Source organism: Daphnia pulicaria, chromosome 9, assembly GCF_021234035.1.
Source record: "Daphnia pulicaria isolate SC F1-1A chromosome 9, SC_F0-13Bv2, whole genome shotgun sequence".
In the NCBI taxonomy this organism is placed as follows: Eukaryota; Metazoa; Arthropoda; class Branchiopoda; order Diplostraca; family Daphniidae; genus Daphnia; species Daphnia pulicaria.
In genome coordinates, this window is record NC_060921.1 from 3,121,627 (window position 1) to 3,137,219 (window position 15,593).

At 37.3% G+C, this 15,593-nt stretch overlaps 3 protein-coding genes across 4 annotated transcripts; 2 read left to right on the forward strand and 1 right to left on the reverse strand.

The window, feature by feature from the left end:
• The first annotated feature begins 369 nt into the window (after positions 1–369).
• LOC124312971 lies at positions 370–9,444 on the forward strand. Its single transcript, XM_046777591.1, has 5 exons — positions 370–474; positions 6,576–6,704; positions 6,812–7,179; positions 7,270–8,014; positions 8,091–9,444. Exons 4-5 carry the CDS (start codon positions 7,274–7,276, stop codon positions 9,102–9,104), a joined length of 1,755 nt encoding a protein of 584 aa, XP_046633547.1. The 5' UTR covers positions 370–474; positions 6,576–6,704; positions 6,812–7,179; positions 7,270–7,273; the 3' UTR covers positions 9,105–9,444.
• LOC124313112 lies at positions 4,878–6,689 on the reverse strand. The gene is made up of 5 exons (XM_046777847.1): positions 6,112–6,689; positions 5,837–6,042; positions 5,525–5,770; positions 5,229–5,458; positions 4,878–5,135 (listed from the first exon to the last, which is right to left on the reverse strand). Exons 1-5 carry the CDS (start codon positions 6,528–6,530, stop codon positions 4,962–4,964), a joined length of 1,275 nt encoding a protein of 424 aa, XP_046633803.1. The 5' UTR covers positions 6,531–6,689; the 3' UTR covers positions 4,878–4,961.
• Positions 9,445–10,091: 647 nt separating the features above from the next.
• LOC124313333 lies at positions 10,092–15,014 on the forward strand. Of its 2 annotated transcripts, none has more exons than XM_046778212.1 (10): positions 10,092–10,562; positions 10,637–10,847; positions 10,922–11,003; positions 11,078–11,124; positions 11,196–11,310; positions 11,410–11,453; positions 14,153–14,188; positions 14,251–14,419; positions 14,495–14,568; positions 14,643–15,014. In XM_046778212.1, exons 2-10 carry the CDS (start codon positions 10,794–10,796, stop codon positions 14,730–14,732), a joined length of 711 nt encoding a protein of 236 aa, XP_046634168.1. In that variant the 5' UTR covers positions 10,092–10,562; positions 10,637–10,793; the 3' UTR covers positions 14,733–15,014. The 2 variants fall into 2 exon arrangements, with proteins under 2 accessions (XP_046634168.1, XP_046634166.1); XM_046778210.1 differs by lacking the exons at positions 14,153–14,188; positions 14,251–14,419; positions 14,495–14,568; positions 14,643–15,014 and adding exons at positions 11,533–11,568; positions 11,639–11,807; positions 11,883–11,956; positions 12,031–12,224 and having other exon boundaries at positions 10,124–10,562.
• The last annotated feature ends 579 nt before the right edge of the window (positions 15,015–15,593 follow it).

Below are 15,593 nucleotides of genomic sequence, written 5' to 3' on the forward strand. Positions count from 1 at the left end.
GTTTTCTTACCCCTTTTTTTTATATTTTATTGTTACAAAGCGAATAAGGAGGTAGTTAGTACTCATAAAAAAGTAAAATACCAAACGCCAAGAAAGAATCTGAAAAATACGCCCAACTACACTAGTCTACTATTTGTACGGTTGGATGTAAATTTGCAGATTGTAGCCTGAAAAAAATTTTATCGGTAAAATGTAAAAGGCTAACGAGTCCATGGATATTATTTTTGATTAATTATTATTTATTCGTAAGAAAGAATTCTTTTCGTAGGGTTATTACTTGGTGGTGCAGAATCTGTCAAGCAGATGGCACAAGTTCTTATTCAACTTGTTGTCATTCGACGCGCTCTTCAAGTGGTTGCAGCGTTCGTGATTGTGCTGCTGTTGGCCTGTTGCGTTTAATCTTTCACGAGTAGCAGTGCAGGTTCATTGATGCCGATGGTGTCGCTCGACAAATTAACACTCCTCCCCTTTCAGGTATTTATCAACGCGCAGTTTTTTATTTTAATTGTAATTTATTTCGACGAGGGATTGTGCAGCTTCGCAGTTAATTGTTTGACGATGAAATCGTTTAGAAAATTACGAAAATTAGAAAAATCGTCAAGCGTCGTCTATCTCTGTCTACGATCGCCGAGTCTTTCCCTTTTATAGTTTTTAGCCCTTTGGTCATTTTAAGGTCATGGTCGATCTGCTCTTAGCTAACTGCAGCCATAGTGACACTGTGCAGACATGACGACATTCAATCCCGCTTTTAATGTGTTTAGCCTCCGGCGTCGAGACTCTGATCCTTATGCTAAGATAAGTCTCTAGAATAGCTTTTCGTTCAAAAAACTACGTAAGAAGTTACAATAGAAGAAATAAGATGGAGAGAAAAGTAAAAGTAACTAGAAATTTTATAGCTGATTTCTTTGTTTTCTAACTTTTAACGACATTTCACATTGCTGACATATTACAAGGAGCATCTTGTTTGAAAAGTTGACATCAACTTATGGAAATGCCAACAATTTTCATTTGGTTGCCCAAAGCTGATGACGAGGTCGGGCATGTCGCCCTCAAAACGGACAGATATTACGTCAGCATTTGGCCGGAAACTGGATTAACGGACGGCAAACATATTGCAAAATATTTACATTTAGTGGAAATGATAACTGGTGTGAATGCATGTTTAGTCTATCATAAGAATATCGACCGTGAATGCGAAAGCGACTGTGACCCCGTCGAATATGACATCAGCGTCGCTGTCACCAACGAAAATCTCGATCCCGTTATTGAAGAATTTCTAAATTACAATGAATGGAAACCGGAACAAATGACAATTGAAAGAAGCGAGGTAGGGGAGACTGGAGTAAAACGGGACGGTTTTTGTTTCCCCCCTATATCTTCCAAACTAATTATTGAATTTCTTTAAAATTTTGTTTTTATGTATTCCATATTGTAATGAACCCCCCATATTTTTTATATAATTTTATAATGAACCATTTCCCCATAAAATACCTTTAAAGTTTCCTCAGATTTGTGGGAGGGGCCTATTTTGGGGGGTAATTGAGGACACTGGGGTGGGTGATGAGGGACGTCCTCCGTTTTCGCCTTAAAATTCATCAATAAAATTTAAAAAAATTGAAAAAGTGTTCCACTGCATATACTCTTTGAGTTTATAAATGTTTCAAATTGATTATTGTGTTAATGAACCTTTTTTCTTATAAATACAAAAACCCTTATGGAGCAGTAGGACATCCTGCGTTGCTAGGTAACGAAATCGAGCCTCTTAAAAATGCTGTACGCTGATTGGTCCGTAACTGTCCCAAATTAGCCAAAAACAGCTGTCCCGATTTCCCGGTTTAGACACTTTTTTTTTAAAGTTCATACTGTCTAAACTAATCGATCTAAAATTATAATTTCTGTTTTAAACGATCAAGAAATGAATCAGCTTCATTTCCATATTAAATTTACATGCCATTAGCGTTTATTTGTTTCTTCAAACATAAAATGGCGGAGACAAAAATTTCTAAAAAAAAACCGTTTTTTTTGTTTTGTCAATAACTCATGCAGTTATTGACAAAAACCAACCAAATTTCATGCCAAATTAGATTATACAGATTTACATAACATACTAAAAATTTTTACAGTTTTATTAACATCTACTATTTTTCCCCCCACTGTCCCTTTTGACCCGGTGTCCCGTTTTACTCCAGTCTCCCCTACTCTACAAGAAGGGACAAGAATACAACGAAATATTTAAACTTACAAAATTAAAGACACCGGATATAATTCAATCCAATGGATTGGAAAAAGTGGACTTGGCACAACTATTATCATTTTCACTTCCTAAAACCGAGTACTCGTTTTCGGCCGAGTTAGTGAGCGACAAGGAGGATGAGCCTTTCTACCACAAACAGCAAAGTTGCGTCTCTCTCACTTTCAACCTCATCCAAACGGCTTGGCTGAGACGTCATCCGGATCAACCGATTACTTTTTCGAATCCCCCGGAATTGATTTCAGACACATCTCTTAAGAACAGCAAGTTCTTTTACAAAGTGCCGTGGTTTGAACAAGTTGTTCAAGAAAATTTGTTGACTAGAAATAAAAATATTCATATTTCGACAAACAAATATATAAACCCTTACTTGGGTACACATTACTTTTTAATGGAATTTGTAAAAATTTTATTCATTGTTGTTGTAGTTTCACTATTTTGTTATATTTGTCCAGGTTTGAGTTATCCTTTGTTCTTTTTGGCATGTGTTACCTTTTTCAAAAATTCAATACGATTATTCAACCATTTTCTTATAAGTTTATCGTTAACGTTGTTGAGTTACTATTTTCCTGTCCTAGCAGTTACAATAACCATTTTGTATCTTTTATATCTTTTCTATGGAACAGTAAGTAACTTGAAACAATCAGGCGAACTACCAAACGCAATCGAACTATGTCTATTTTTAGCTCAACCGTATTTACATAAAAAACGTACGGAAAAAAAAAAGAATAAATGCCAAAATGATTTAATTGCATTCAAATGATCCTTATTTCAAGTAAAATTGACGAAAAAAAGAGAATTTTCTTGTTCCAAATTGGGGGCGTTTGGGTTTAGTGAGACTTTGATCTTTGGTCGGTGATGCGCATAATGTTGTAAAGTTTTGAATCGTCCGAAAGCAAGAAGTCCACATGACAGCAAAGTGCCAAAGTCCTTTCAAAAACAATGTTAGTTACTTAAAAATATGACGAATCGGTCGTATGTTCCTGCTGCATTTTCGAATTCTTCTGTTTAGTTTTCAATCAAGATATTTGTTTAGAGTTTGAAGGTAACAGTATAGTCGAAAGTTTTTTTTTTTTAAATAGACGGTAATGTTTTTAAGGAAATATTTATAGCGTCATCAAGCAGCACTCAAATTCCATGGAATTTATTTTAAAAAGTTAAGTCTCTTTACCTGTCTTTACTTCTTTCCGTTTTTCACTGTTCAACCCGGACGTTGATTTGCAGTGTTTTTTTTTCGTAATTCCATTTTTTTAAACCTTATCGGACATGAATCATCGTGTTTAACGAGTCTTATTGATCTCTAATCGGTACATCTATGCCAGTATAAATATAAATGCCACCAGTAGTTTAACCGGAGCTTTCCAGGAAACAACTTTTCATCCGAGCTGGAAGTATAAAATTAAATTTAAAAAAATTAAATTATTTGCATCGGTCATATCGCTTGTCTCAACCTCACGTTGGTAAACTCATTCCGGTTACATAGCCTTAAGCGTTGTGTTGCACAAATAACCCGATGAAATTTTGGATTCTAGTTGAAGTGCATTTCAGAAGAAGAGTGGAAAACGATCGAGTCTTGTGAGAAAGAAACCGAATTTAAATTGAACACGACTAAACCCACTACCGGTACATGTTATCTGAATACAGCAAATTAAAATTATATTGTTGTCACCGTCTTACTTCATTAAAATCTTCTGTGTCAAATACATTAAATCCTGGACGTGGTCCAAACTTTACATAGCAAAATTTCAGATGGTATAAGGGTAGGGTTTGATACTTTCAAAAGTGGTGTATTTGCCGGACTAGTTTTCTTATCCTTTTTTAAATTTTACTGTTACAAAGCAAAGGAGATAGTAGTCAGTAAGAGATAAATTCCATACGAGTCCATGGATATTATTTGTAATTAATTATTATTTATTCGTAAGAAAGAATTCTTTTCGTAGGGTTATTACTTGGTGGTGCAGAATCTGTCAAGCAGATGGCACAAGTTCTTATTCAACTTGTTCTCAATTTGACGCGCTCTTCAAGTGGTTGCAGCATTCGTGATTGTGCTGCTGTTGCGTTTAATCTTTCACGGGTGGCAGTGCAGGTTCATTGATGCCGATGGTGTCGCTCGACAAATTATAACACTCCTCCCGTTTCAGGTATTTATCAACGCGCAGTTTTTTATTTTAATTGTATTTTATTTCGACGAGGGATTTTGCAGCTTCGCAGTTAATTGTTTGACGATGAAATCGCTTAGAATATTACGAAAATTAGAAAAATTGTCAAGCGTCGTCTATCTCTGTCTACGATCGCCGAGTCTTTCCCTTTTATAGTTTTTAGCCCTTTGGTCATTTTCAGGTCATGGTCAATCTGCTCTTAGCTAACTGTAGCCATAGTGACACTGTGCAGACATGAGGACCTTCAATCCCGCCTTTATGTGTTTAGCCTCCAGTCAATAATGCTGGTGACACAGTCCAGAGTCGGGGCTCTGATCCTGTTACTAAGATAAACTTTCTCGCTTCTTGCATAGCTTTTAGACTTCGAGTCTTTTTAAAAATCTGTCACTATTTTTTTGTAACTTGTTAACCACATCCGGATATAGTCACATTACGAATCCTGTTGAAATGATTACAGATTTGACATATTCTTTATCATCAAATGTTTATTAGAACAAAACATAAACTTTGGTGTTTTACACGTTAAAGGTAATTCTTCTTTAGAAAATTAATTAGGCCTCTTTCTGTTGAACCGTTTTCAAGAAATAGAAAAATACGAAACTGAACACACTCGTCCCAATTTGGACGATCCAAGGAACTAGGAATGTCGGTTCGTTCCAGGTAGAAGATGAGAGAAAAATTAGACTCCACAATGTCATGAGGATTACATTCTCGATGAAGCGGATCTATGCGATGAGCAATCCAAAAATTCCATTGATTAGAGATGTTATGCTATTAGTTAGTAATAACATATGGATGATGGAGAAACGTTAACTCACAGGCAGATACCAGCCGGGGTCGAATCGAGGGTGTTTCTCTTGGTCCAACTGGGTCTGGAGTGGATGCAAGTACGCGAATAAGTGCAAAAAAGACAATCTTAACGAGTCCATGAAACCGTAATGTTTTTTCCAATGCAAGATGAATGTTATGATCAGGTGGGAAAGGCAGTACGGCCAAATATACCAACCGTAGACGGACGAAAATAAGCTTAGGGCAGTGAATCGCGCAACTATAATATAAATGAAAATTTTTTAAATATGCTCTTAATTTGAGGTAATGAGCGGGACATAAATACCTATGGAAAATGAATTAGCGAAGAATAGAATGAAGCTCTTCTTCCAATTTATCTGTTTAATGCAATTGATGGTAGGATTGTCACTGTCAGGAAACGTCTGGAAATCCATGACGATGCCATTCGATCGGTTCTTTTGGTTTTCATTGTCGTCTTCGATTCCCTTCATTAAACTGATTTTCTGGTCATAAGAGACCAATGACAATGTCAAACTTGTGGCGGATATAATTAAAAAAATAGACGAATAATCTAAAAAAAACGACAATTAAATCCAATTGAAATTCCATTACAAATTTGACAAAGAAATAGGCCTACGTTTAAAATTAAATCCATCTTTCTCCGCGACGTAAAGGTTTAGCAAAAGTTGCGAGGCTGATTTCACGAAGCAATCAAACTGGCATAGTATAGTCAACTCCGCACCTTCCCAAATCATGGCGACGAAATAAATGTCGTTGGCAGCGTCATTCATTCTCTTTTTTGCTTGCATTGATTTCCAGGTGAATTTAATTATAAAAAAATACCTGTGGAACATTTAAAAAAGAAAATGTGTCATGTTATATTTCAGTGAGTTATTGGTATCGATAACATACCTAGGAATAAGGCAAACAGCACCCAATATCCACTTGATTGCCCAGTTGAAATATGTATACTCTTCGTCTGGCAACCAATTTCTGGCGTTGTACGTGTCTTTTTTTTCATTATAAAAAAAGTAACTTCTAGCAGTCATTAAAAATGAAGTGATAACGACAAACAGCGAGATGAACCGGCCATACCAATAATCTTTCTCGCTGTAATGGTGAATAATCAAATAAAATTCGTACATCAATCCGCCGACATGAAGAATGAAAAAAACAACAGTGAGGGCCATCGACTGGCACAAGTTTCTATATGAAATCTCGTTTTTACATTGTTTCGCAAATTTTTGAATTTCTGCCTTTTGAGAATTTTGTCCAAGCTCGTTATTCTCTGCATCAGCCGATTTGGCCTGTTTTCGCTTCTTCTCACCCATTTCTCAGTCAATAATTTTTCAACCGTTCACAATTTTTTTGCACAGACGTCAACTCACGGCCGCAGCCCAACTCTAACTGGCGGAACTGCTAAGACGCGTGCAACCAGCATGCTGCATGCTGCTAAACAGTCACCGTTCGTTTTCGTGCGTGAATTCTAACCATTTTTCTTTTTGGTAGGTTATTTCAAAGTTTATTCTGATTCATTTCAGACGACTTGTTTTTTTGTGATCGCCAAAATGTTATTATTAATCAGTATTAACGTGAAATTTATATCGTGAAGTTGCACAGTTGTTGCGTCATGCACCCTTCCAGAAAACTCTTGGGCCGGATGTTCCGATTGACGCAATTCTTGCCAGTTCTATACTGGCGGCCATTTTTGATCAGTTGGAGACTTGCTGACACTCTTTGACTTTTCACCAACAGTGTTAGACGGTTAAGAAATGAATCAACTAACCTAACCCAACGTATGCAAGGACATTAAATTCGTTCGCCGATGGCAAACGTCTACAACATTCCCGATTTGGCGATTGGATTCATGGAGATAAGATTGCTGCTGGTCATGTGACGTTTTATTTCTGTTCTGCGTTACCTTTGCTCTACTGCCGATTACAGACTCCTTTATACCACTGCTAAAAGGTAACTTTTTAGTTAGATTTTAATTCCTTGCATAATAGTTCCAATGTCACAATCGCTATACTCTTATTCTTCTTATTTAAAAATTCTAGAATCATTTTTTTTGTAAATGATGTCCCTCCAATTTTGGAGGCCCACATTAAACAACACATTGGGACATGTCGCCCTCAAAACGGACCGATATTACGTCAGCTTTAGGCCGACAAAGGGATTGCCGGGTGTCAATCAAATTAAAAATGGTATTCCTGTCTCGCAAATCACCGAAGGTAATATGAAAGGATGTCTCGTTTTACATCAAAGTATCGATCGTAATTGCGAAAGAGGCTGCGACCCCATTGAATATGAAATTGTGATCGAGGAAGCCAGCAACGAAGATGTCAATTCCGTCGTTGAAGAATTTCTGCGTTACAACGGGATCAATCCGGAAGATGTGACAATCGAAAGAGTTGAGGAACTCTGCAAGAAGAGACGAGAGTACAAGTTATTGCCACCGGAAGAAGCTAGGAACGTTAAAGAACCAGAAAAACCAATCAAATTGCTGCCTAAAACCGAATACTCGTACAATTCGGTTGAGTTGATGAGCGGCAACATGACGGAGGATGCAAATGAGCCTTTCTACCACCGACAGCAAAGTTGCGTCTCTCTTCTATTCAACGTCATCCAAACGGTTTGGCTGAGACGCCACCAACCCAGTCCCATGTCGTCGAATCCTGTTCAATTGATTACAGATTTGCCATTTCAAATGTTTTACAAAGTGCCGTGGTTGGAAAAAGTGGTCAAAAAACATTTGACGTCCGGGATCGTTACCAGCAGCAGTACGACAATGGAATGGGTTGATACAGTGAAGACGGTAGGTAAATTGCTGATTTGCTTTGGGGTTGACGAACCGATTAACTTTTGACTGATGACTGTTTGAAAAATTATAGGAAATGCCGACTGTTTACATTTGGTCTCCCGACGAAAATAGCCGATACGGTCACGCCGCTCTGCAGACGGACAAGTATCACATCAGCTTCTGGTCGGAAGAAGCTGTCGCTGACTGTGGCAAAATGAGGACAGTCACGGAGGGAATACCTGGATCTCTCGTCTTCCATCAAAAACGGGACATGGAACTCGAAGAGAATCGACTACCCACTGCGACCTACCAAATCGGCAGCGTCACCAATGAAGCCATCAATCGAATCCACGAAGAGTTTCTTTTATACAACAAAATCCATCCGGCGGATGTGACTATGGAAGCGGCCGAAAAACTCCTTGAAGATAAGAAAACACCAGAAGTGCCTGTTGGTAAAACCCCTTATACCTTTGTGGTCGATATCCGGGGTCAACTTTCCGTGTGCGATGTGTTGCTAGCAGTAATACACTGGTACACCAGTACACGTACTGGTGGTAGCTTACTCCCAGCTAACCTCGTAATCACTGGAAAACCGCCGTGGTATCATTCGAAACAAAGTTGTCTGTCGCTTTGTTACCACATGATCCAAAATGCTGATCCCCAATCGCAAGGAATTGCGAGACTTTATCATTTCGTGACCCTCCAAGCGTTGGACAATTTCACCGTGCCCTGGTTTGAAAGCCACGTCAAAAAGTATTGGATAAGAAACAGCTTGTTGCATACATTCAACATCGGAGACAATTCAGTCACGAGATTCACACATTATTGGCTGCATTGGCTGCTGGATAAATGGACGAAATGGACCAGCAGCAGCTCACATCAAACTGAAGAGATTGAAAGATTCCGCAAGTTTTTGTTGTCGAGGGGTCTCAAAGTTTTCCGAAAGATGAGACAAAACAAGTTGCTTTCGTTCCTTTGTCTGAGCGGACTTGTCGCCTTTTTTCATTTTATAGATGAGCACTATTACCCTATAGGAACCAGTCTGATTTTTAACATATTTCTAATATTCCTCCCGTTCTTCTTTCTCTATTTCCCTGCCAATTAAGTTAAATTTAGGAAAGGAAAAATGGCCACAGAAATAGTAGACAGTTTCTTGAATGCTTAGAATTTATTCTTAAACTTGCGGAGTCAGTTCATTTACAAGTGTTGCATTGCATTGTGGTTGTGCATTTTGTGCTGTGTGTTGTATTCAATCGATGGACGGAACTTCAGCCAATATCACTGACCCCTTCTACTCACAGAGGCACAAATAAGAGCAGCCAAAGCTCTCGGAATTTCTCCCCTTTTGCGAATTCTTTACCTGGACTGAATTTAGCTCGGGATTTATTCTGACGACGGACTGGATCTTTCCGTTTTGATGTGAAAGGGTGTCACCATGGTCAGATCTCAATTACATTCATTATTGTCATTTGTCAAGCGGTCCGTGCTGTTTGCTGGCCCACACTGGCGAGATCAATTCGTTGACTATCAGGTCCGAACTAAAACTGAGCGCTTGATGGTGAACGAAGCAGCCGTCAAGACGCCGCTCAAGAGAAAACGTGAGAGTGGATCAGCGCCAAGATGGAGTTGCCAGAGAGGAAAATCCTGATGTCGTTTCTATTTCGATCCGTCGTATTTAAGAGACTTGGTGGTGCAGAATATGTCAAGCAGATGACACAAGTTCTTATTCAACTTGTTATTCGACGCTCTTCAAAGCCAATTGAGTAATTGACTTTGCACTGTAAAAACTGAAATAAGTTCTAACATCTAACATGTTATCTGAATACAGCAAGTTAAAATTATGTCATTGTCGTCGTCTCATTACATTAAAATCTTCCGTGCAAAAGACATTAAATACCGGGCGTGGTCCTGACTTTACGTTGTAAAATTTTAGACGTATTAGGGTCATTAGGGTTGGGTTTGATACTTTCAAAAGTAGTGTATTTGCTGTACCAGTTTTCCCCCCAGATGTTTTCTTACCCTTTTTTGATTTTACTGCTGTTACAAAGCAAAAGAGGTACCTAGTACTCGTAAAAAAGTAAAATACCTAATTTACAAGGCCAAGACAGATAATAAATATTACGCCCAACCACGTTAGTCTACCGTCAGTCCACGGTTGGATGTAGTACTGTAAACTTGCAGGTTGTAGCCTGAAAATAATATGACCGGTAAAACGTTAAAAGTAAATTTTTTACAAGGCTAACAAGTCCATGGGTATTATTCTCAGTGTGGGTTCCTGCGGTCTTCCGTCTGTTCTCTTTTTTACAGGAATATATATACCATAACAGTTTTATTAATTAGTCTGTGCTGTTGTTGAACTCTTGTGTGAATTTGGTTGCGCAGAACTTCCTTTAATTTTTTGTTTAGCGGAAAGGCTGGAGTATGGTCATTAGTCAACTATGAAAGCTGGGAGAATTATGAGTGACGAATTTACAGTTGGAAATACAGGATGAATGGTGTTGGTGTTGGAAGCTCACAGTGACTGGCAACGTTTTCGTCATTTGATGAATGTCGATCAATAAAAGTTAAGTTCCTTCCGTTTTTTACAGTTTAACCCGGACGTTGATTTCCATTTTTTTTTCTATTTCCATTTTGTAGACCTCATCGGACATGATTCATCGTGTTTGACTAGTCTTATTGATCTCTAAACGGTACATCTATTCCCGTATGAATCTAAACCCCATCAGTAGTTTAACCGGCGCTTTCCAGTAGACAACTTTTCATCCGAGCTGGAAGTCTAAAATTAATTTAAAAAATGAAATTATTTCTTACTCTTGTATCGATCATCGTGTGTCTCAACCTTACAGCGGTAATCCTTTTCCTGTTACATAGCCTTTAAAAACACTCACGTTAACATTTATTTTCTAATTGTATTATTTTTAGATGAAGGCCTATCCACATCCGGAAAAGCGTTCTGCAGCTCTGGAGGGATCGTTCATGAGCGCAGTGCCGATATCACTTACTGGTACCTTACTATTTGAGTTTTAACTTATTATTTTAATTATCTATCAATATTTTGAATCCTTGTTACATCAAAAGACGATATGCCGCCTGAAATAGAATCTCCCGAATTTCCTCAATTACTGGTATACACATTTTTGTTTGACGCCTTCAGCATTGTACTGCCCAAATAATCCATTGAAATTTTCAATTCTAGTTGAAGTGCATTCCTAACCAAGATTGGACAGCGGTAGAATCTTGTGAGAAAGAAACCGAACTGAAATTGAACATGACTAGAAACACTATAATGAATAGAAGTCTCCCTTCAAAAGGTATATCGTATTATTTAAATGTCGTGGTTTTTATTGTGATTACTCGTGATGTGACTGCTAAATGGACCAATCGCTAACAATGACGGGCTAAACAATTAGAAGACAGAGAAAAACTCGAAGAGGAAGAAAAAAAGTTCCACGCGGTAATATGCAATTTTGTCGGTCGTTTGTAGCTATTGATTCTCAAATGTAACAGCTTCCTTTTCCCTTGTGTCATTTCAGTTTGCTTGCGAATGTTTAGTAAAGAAAATGATTTTGGTCAGTAATTTGATTTAGCATTCTTTGTTACGTATGGCTAAATTAATTAGATGATTTTAATTTTAATCAGGCGGATGAAATGACAGGCCAGCTTGACATGGCCGGTTATGAAAAATACTACGAAACTACTTCTCTATCTTCTGAACAAAAGGCATTGGCTACCGCAGACTTTATTTCGTGCATGACGGCCAAGTTAATCACACCTTCCTTACCTGTCTTCGTTCGATGGACTGAGTCAAGTATTATTTCCTAAATTCATTTAACTACGTATCACTTAGATTTCTCTAAATATTTCCTTTTTGAACTGTTGAAAGGCAATGAGGTAATTGGCAACTTGGTCACAGCCAGCCATATTATAGGATGTGACATACACTCCTTAATTAAGAATGTAAGATACTAAAGATTTAATTCAAGTTTCTTGCAATCACGCTTACCGTTTTATTCTGATCCGGTCATTTTCAGGGCTGTTCCGATACTTCCGTCAGCAATTCAACTCTTACTTGGATTATGCAAAATCTGCAGACCCGCATAGCAAATGAGATTATTCAGTAAAAATAGATTTTGGTTGATAGCCAATTGGTTGGAGATCCATGAATCCAGTACTTTCATTGTTAACTGTTTCGTTTCTAATGAATTCAATTTAATACGCTAAACAATTATGTCGCACCAAGATCCTGTTATCGGTACAGCCGTGTCAGCAGTAGCAACGGAATTTTATTTTTCGTTCTCTAATTGTCGGCGGAAGCGCAACCTGACAAATCTTTTTTTATCCACATTTATACATTTTAAATTTTTCGCAAGTAAAAAAAAAATCCAGTGGTTTTATATTACTTAATAAATGGCAAAATCCCACTGGAACAATTGGCTTGAGAAATTCTTACTAATACTGTATCAAAATATTTTATATTCCTATAAATAGGGTCGAACATCAAAACAAGAAAAAGGGTGTGGCCTAAACAGCTAGAAAACAAATTGTATAAATTAAGTAATTAGAGAAAATGTGACTAAGCAAAAATGACTAAAAATGAATTTAAAATTATTAAAATGATTTGATTAATTAATTCCCGTGCAACAATCAACATGTTGATAAAAAAATTCATAGATCAATTAAGCTATTCAAATTAGGAGTCATGATACATTAAAACATAGTCTTAGCGCAGTCACGTTAAATTCATCATTCTTGCACTTATTATGGCATAATTTGACTTTAGTTATAAGAGAAATAAATGCTGAGTACATTTCACATTTCCACAATGCCATTCATGTAGACAGGGGCGGCTGAAAGATTTCTCCGATTGAATTTAGCTTTGATCGTATCCTTGAGACTTTTGGGGGTTTATCCTGGATTATCATTTGTGTGGGTTGTGAAAGAACTCGTTTTATTTCTCTGTATTAATCTGTACTGTCGTTGAACTTTATGTGAATTTGAATGCGTAGAACTTCCTCTACTTTTTGTTAGCGGAAAGGCTGGGGACGGCATGGAAGGTCATCAGTTAACGATGAAAGTTGGACGAATACTGACTGACAAACTTACAGTTGGAAAACAGGATGGATGGCTTTGGAAGCTGACAGTGACTGGCAACGTCAATCAATAAAAGGTAAAAGTGTCTTAACTTCCTTCCGTTTTCGCAGTTTAACCCGGATGTTGATTTTTATTAATGGGTGTAGACCTTATCGGACATGAATCATCGTGTTTCACGAGTCTTATTTTGATCACTAATCGGTACATCAATGCCAGTATAAATCTAAATACCATCAGTAGTTTAACCGGAGCCTTCCAGGAAACAACTATTTCATCCGAGCTGGAAGAAGTATAAAATTAAATTTAAAAAAATGAAATTATTTCTTACTCTTGCATCGATCATCGCTTGTCTCAACCTCACGTTGGTAAACCCGTTCCTGTTACATAGCCTTATAGAACACTATCAAGTTAAATTTAATTCTATTTGTGTAGCTGAAGGCCCATCCACAGCCTGAAAAACTTCCAGCAGATCTGGGAGGACTGTTGATAAGCGCAGTGCCGACATCACTAACTGGTAACTTACTATCCAAGTTCCATCAATTAATTTTGATCTTTATCTATCAATTATTGATATTTCGAATCCGGTTTTTATCAAAAGCCGATGTGCCACCCGAAGTGGAATCTCCCGAATTTCCTCATTTACTGGTAAAGGACAATATAACTTTTCTTATTTTGTTTGGTGCGTTTTAGCGTTGTGTTGCATAAATAACCCGCTGAAATTTTGGATTCTAGTTGAAGTGCATTTCAGAAGAAGACTGGAAAACGATCGAGGTTTGTGAGAAAGAAACTGAACTGAAATTGAACATGACTAAACCCACTTTCAAACGTGGCGCTTCAAAAGGTATTTCGTATTCTTTCATTATTTTTCATGGTATTTATTATAACTCGACGTGACTTCACTCAAATGGGCAAAATGCTAACACTGACGGGTTAACAATTAGAGGGCATCGAGAAATTTGTAGAGGAAAACAAAAAATTCGACACGGTAAGACAGTTTTGTCGGTCGTTTGAAGCTATTGATTCTCAAATGTAACAGCTCGTTTCTCCTTTGTGTCATTTCAGTTTGCTTGCGAATGTTTAGTAAAGAAAATGGGTGTGGTCAGTAATTTAATTCAGAATTAAATAGCATGTATGAATGTAATGATTTTAATTTCAATCAGGCGGATGAAATGACAGGCCAGCTTGACATGGCCGGTTATGAAAAATACTACGAAACTACTTCTCTATCTTCTGAACAAAAGGCATTGGCTACCGCAGACTTTATTTCGTGCATGACGGCCAAGTTAATCACACCTTCCTTACCTGTCTTCGTTCGATGGACTGAGTCAAGTATTATTTCCTAAATTCATTTAACTACGTATCACTTAGATTTCTCTAAATATTTCCTTTTTGAACTGTTGAAAGGCAATGAGGTAATTGGCAACTTGGTCACAGCCAGCCATATTATAGGATGTGACATACACTCCTTAATTAAGAATGTAAGATACTAAAGATTTAATTCAAGTTTCTTGCAATCACGCTTACCGTTTTATTCTGATCCGGTCATTTTCAGGGTTGTTCCGATACATCCGTCGGAAATTCAACTCTGGCTTGGGCTTTGCAAGAACTACAGATCAGCATAGCAAAAGAGATTATTCAGTAAAAACCAAGGGGTCGGCGACGGCGATCCATGAATTCAGTACTTTCATTGATGAACACTTTTTCCCTCTATGAAATCAATATAATACGCTTTATGTAGCCCTAAGTTCATGTAATCATCGGTATAGCTGTGTCTGCAGTAATATCGAGATATATTATATTTTTCGCCACTCCAATCGTTGGTGAAAGCACAGCAACCTTTTTCTATCCATATTGATACTATTGTTTTTTTGGCAAGTTAAAAACTCCAGTGATTTACTCAATAAATGGCAAAATCTGACTGGAACAACTGGTGGGAGGTATACTATTACTTTAATTTCATCCACACTCCTAAATGATTAAATATCAGCACAATAAAGAACTATTTGAGACCAAGTTACTTAAAAAAAAACTCATGTAATTTGAAAAGATTTTAGTGTTCAAACAAATAACTAAAAAAAAACTAATGATTTTATTAATACAAATCCAACAGTCAACAAGGTAATACAAAAAATGAATAGGCCAGTCTATTCATTTTTTATTGGCAAATAAAGCCATTTAAATTGAAAGTTATGAGACATTACTGTGTTAACACAGTTGTTAAATTCATCACTCTTGTTACTTCTTGCATACTTTGACTTCACCTAAAAGAATCATAAATGCTGAGTACATTTCACATTTCCACAATGCCATTCATGTAGACAGGGGCGGCTGAAAGATTTCTCCGATTGAATTTAGCTTTGATCGTATCCTTGAGTCTTCTGGGGGTTTATTCTGGATTACCATTTGTGTGGGTTGTGAAAGAACTCGTTTTATTTCTCTGTATTAATCTGTACTGTCGTTGAACTTTATGTGAATTTGAATGCGTAGAACTTCCTCTACTTTT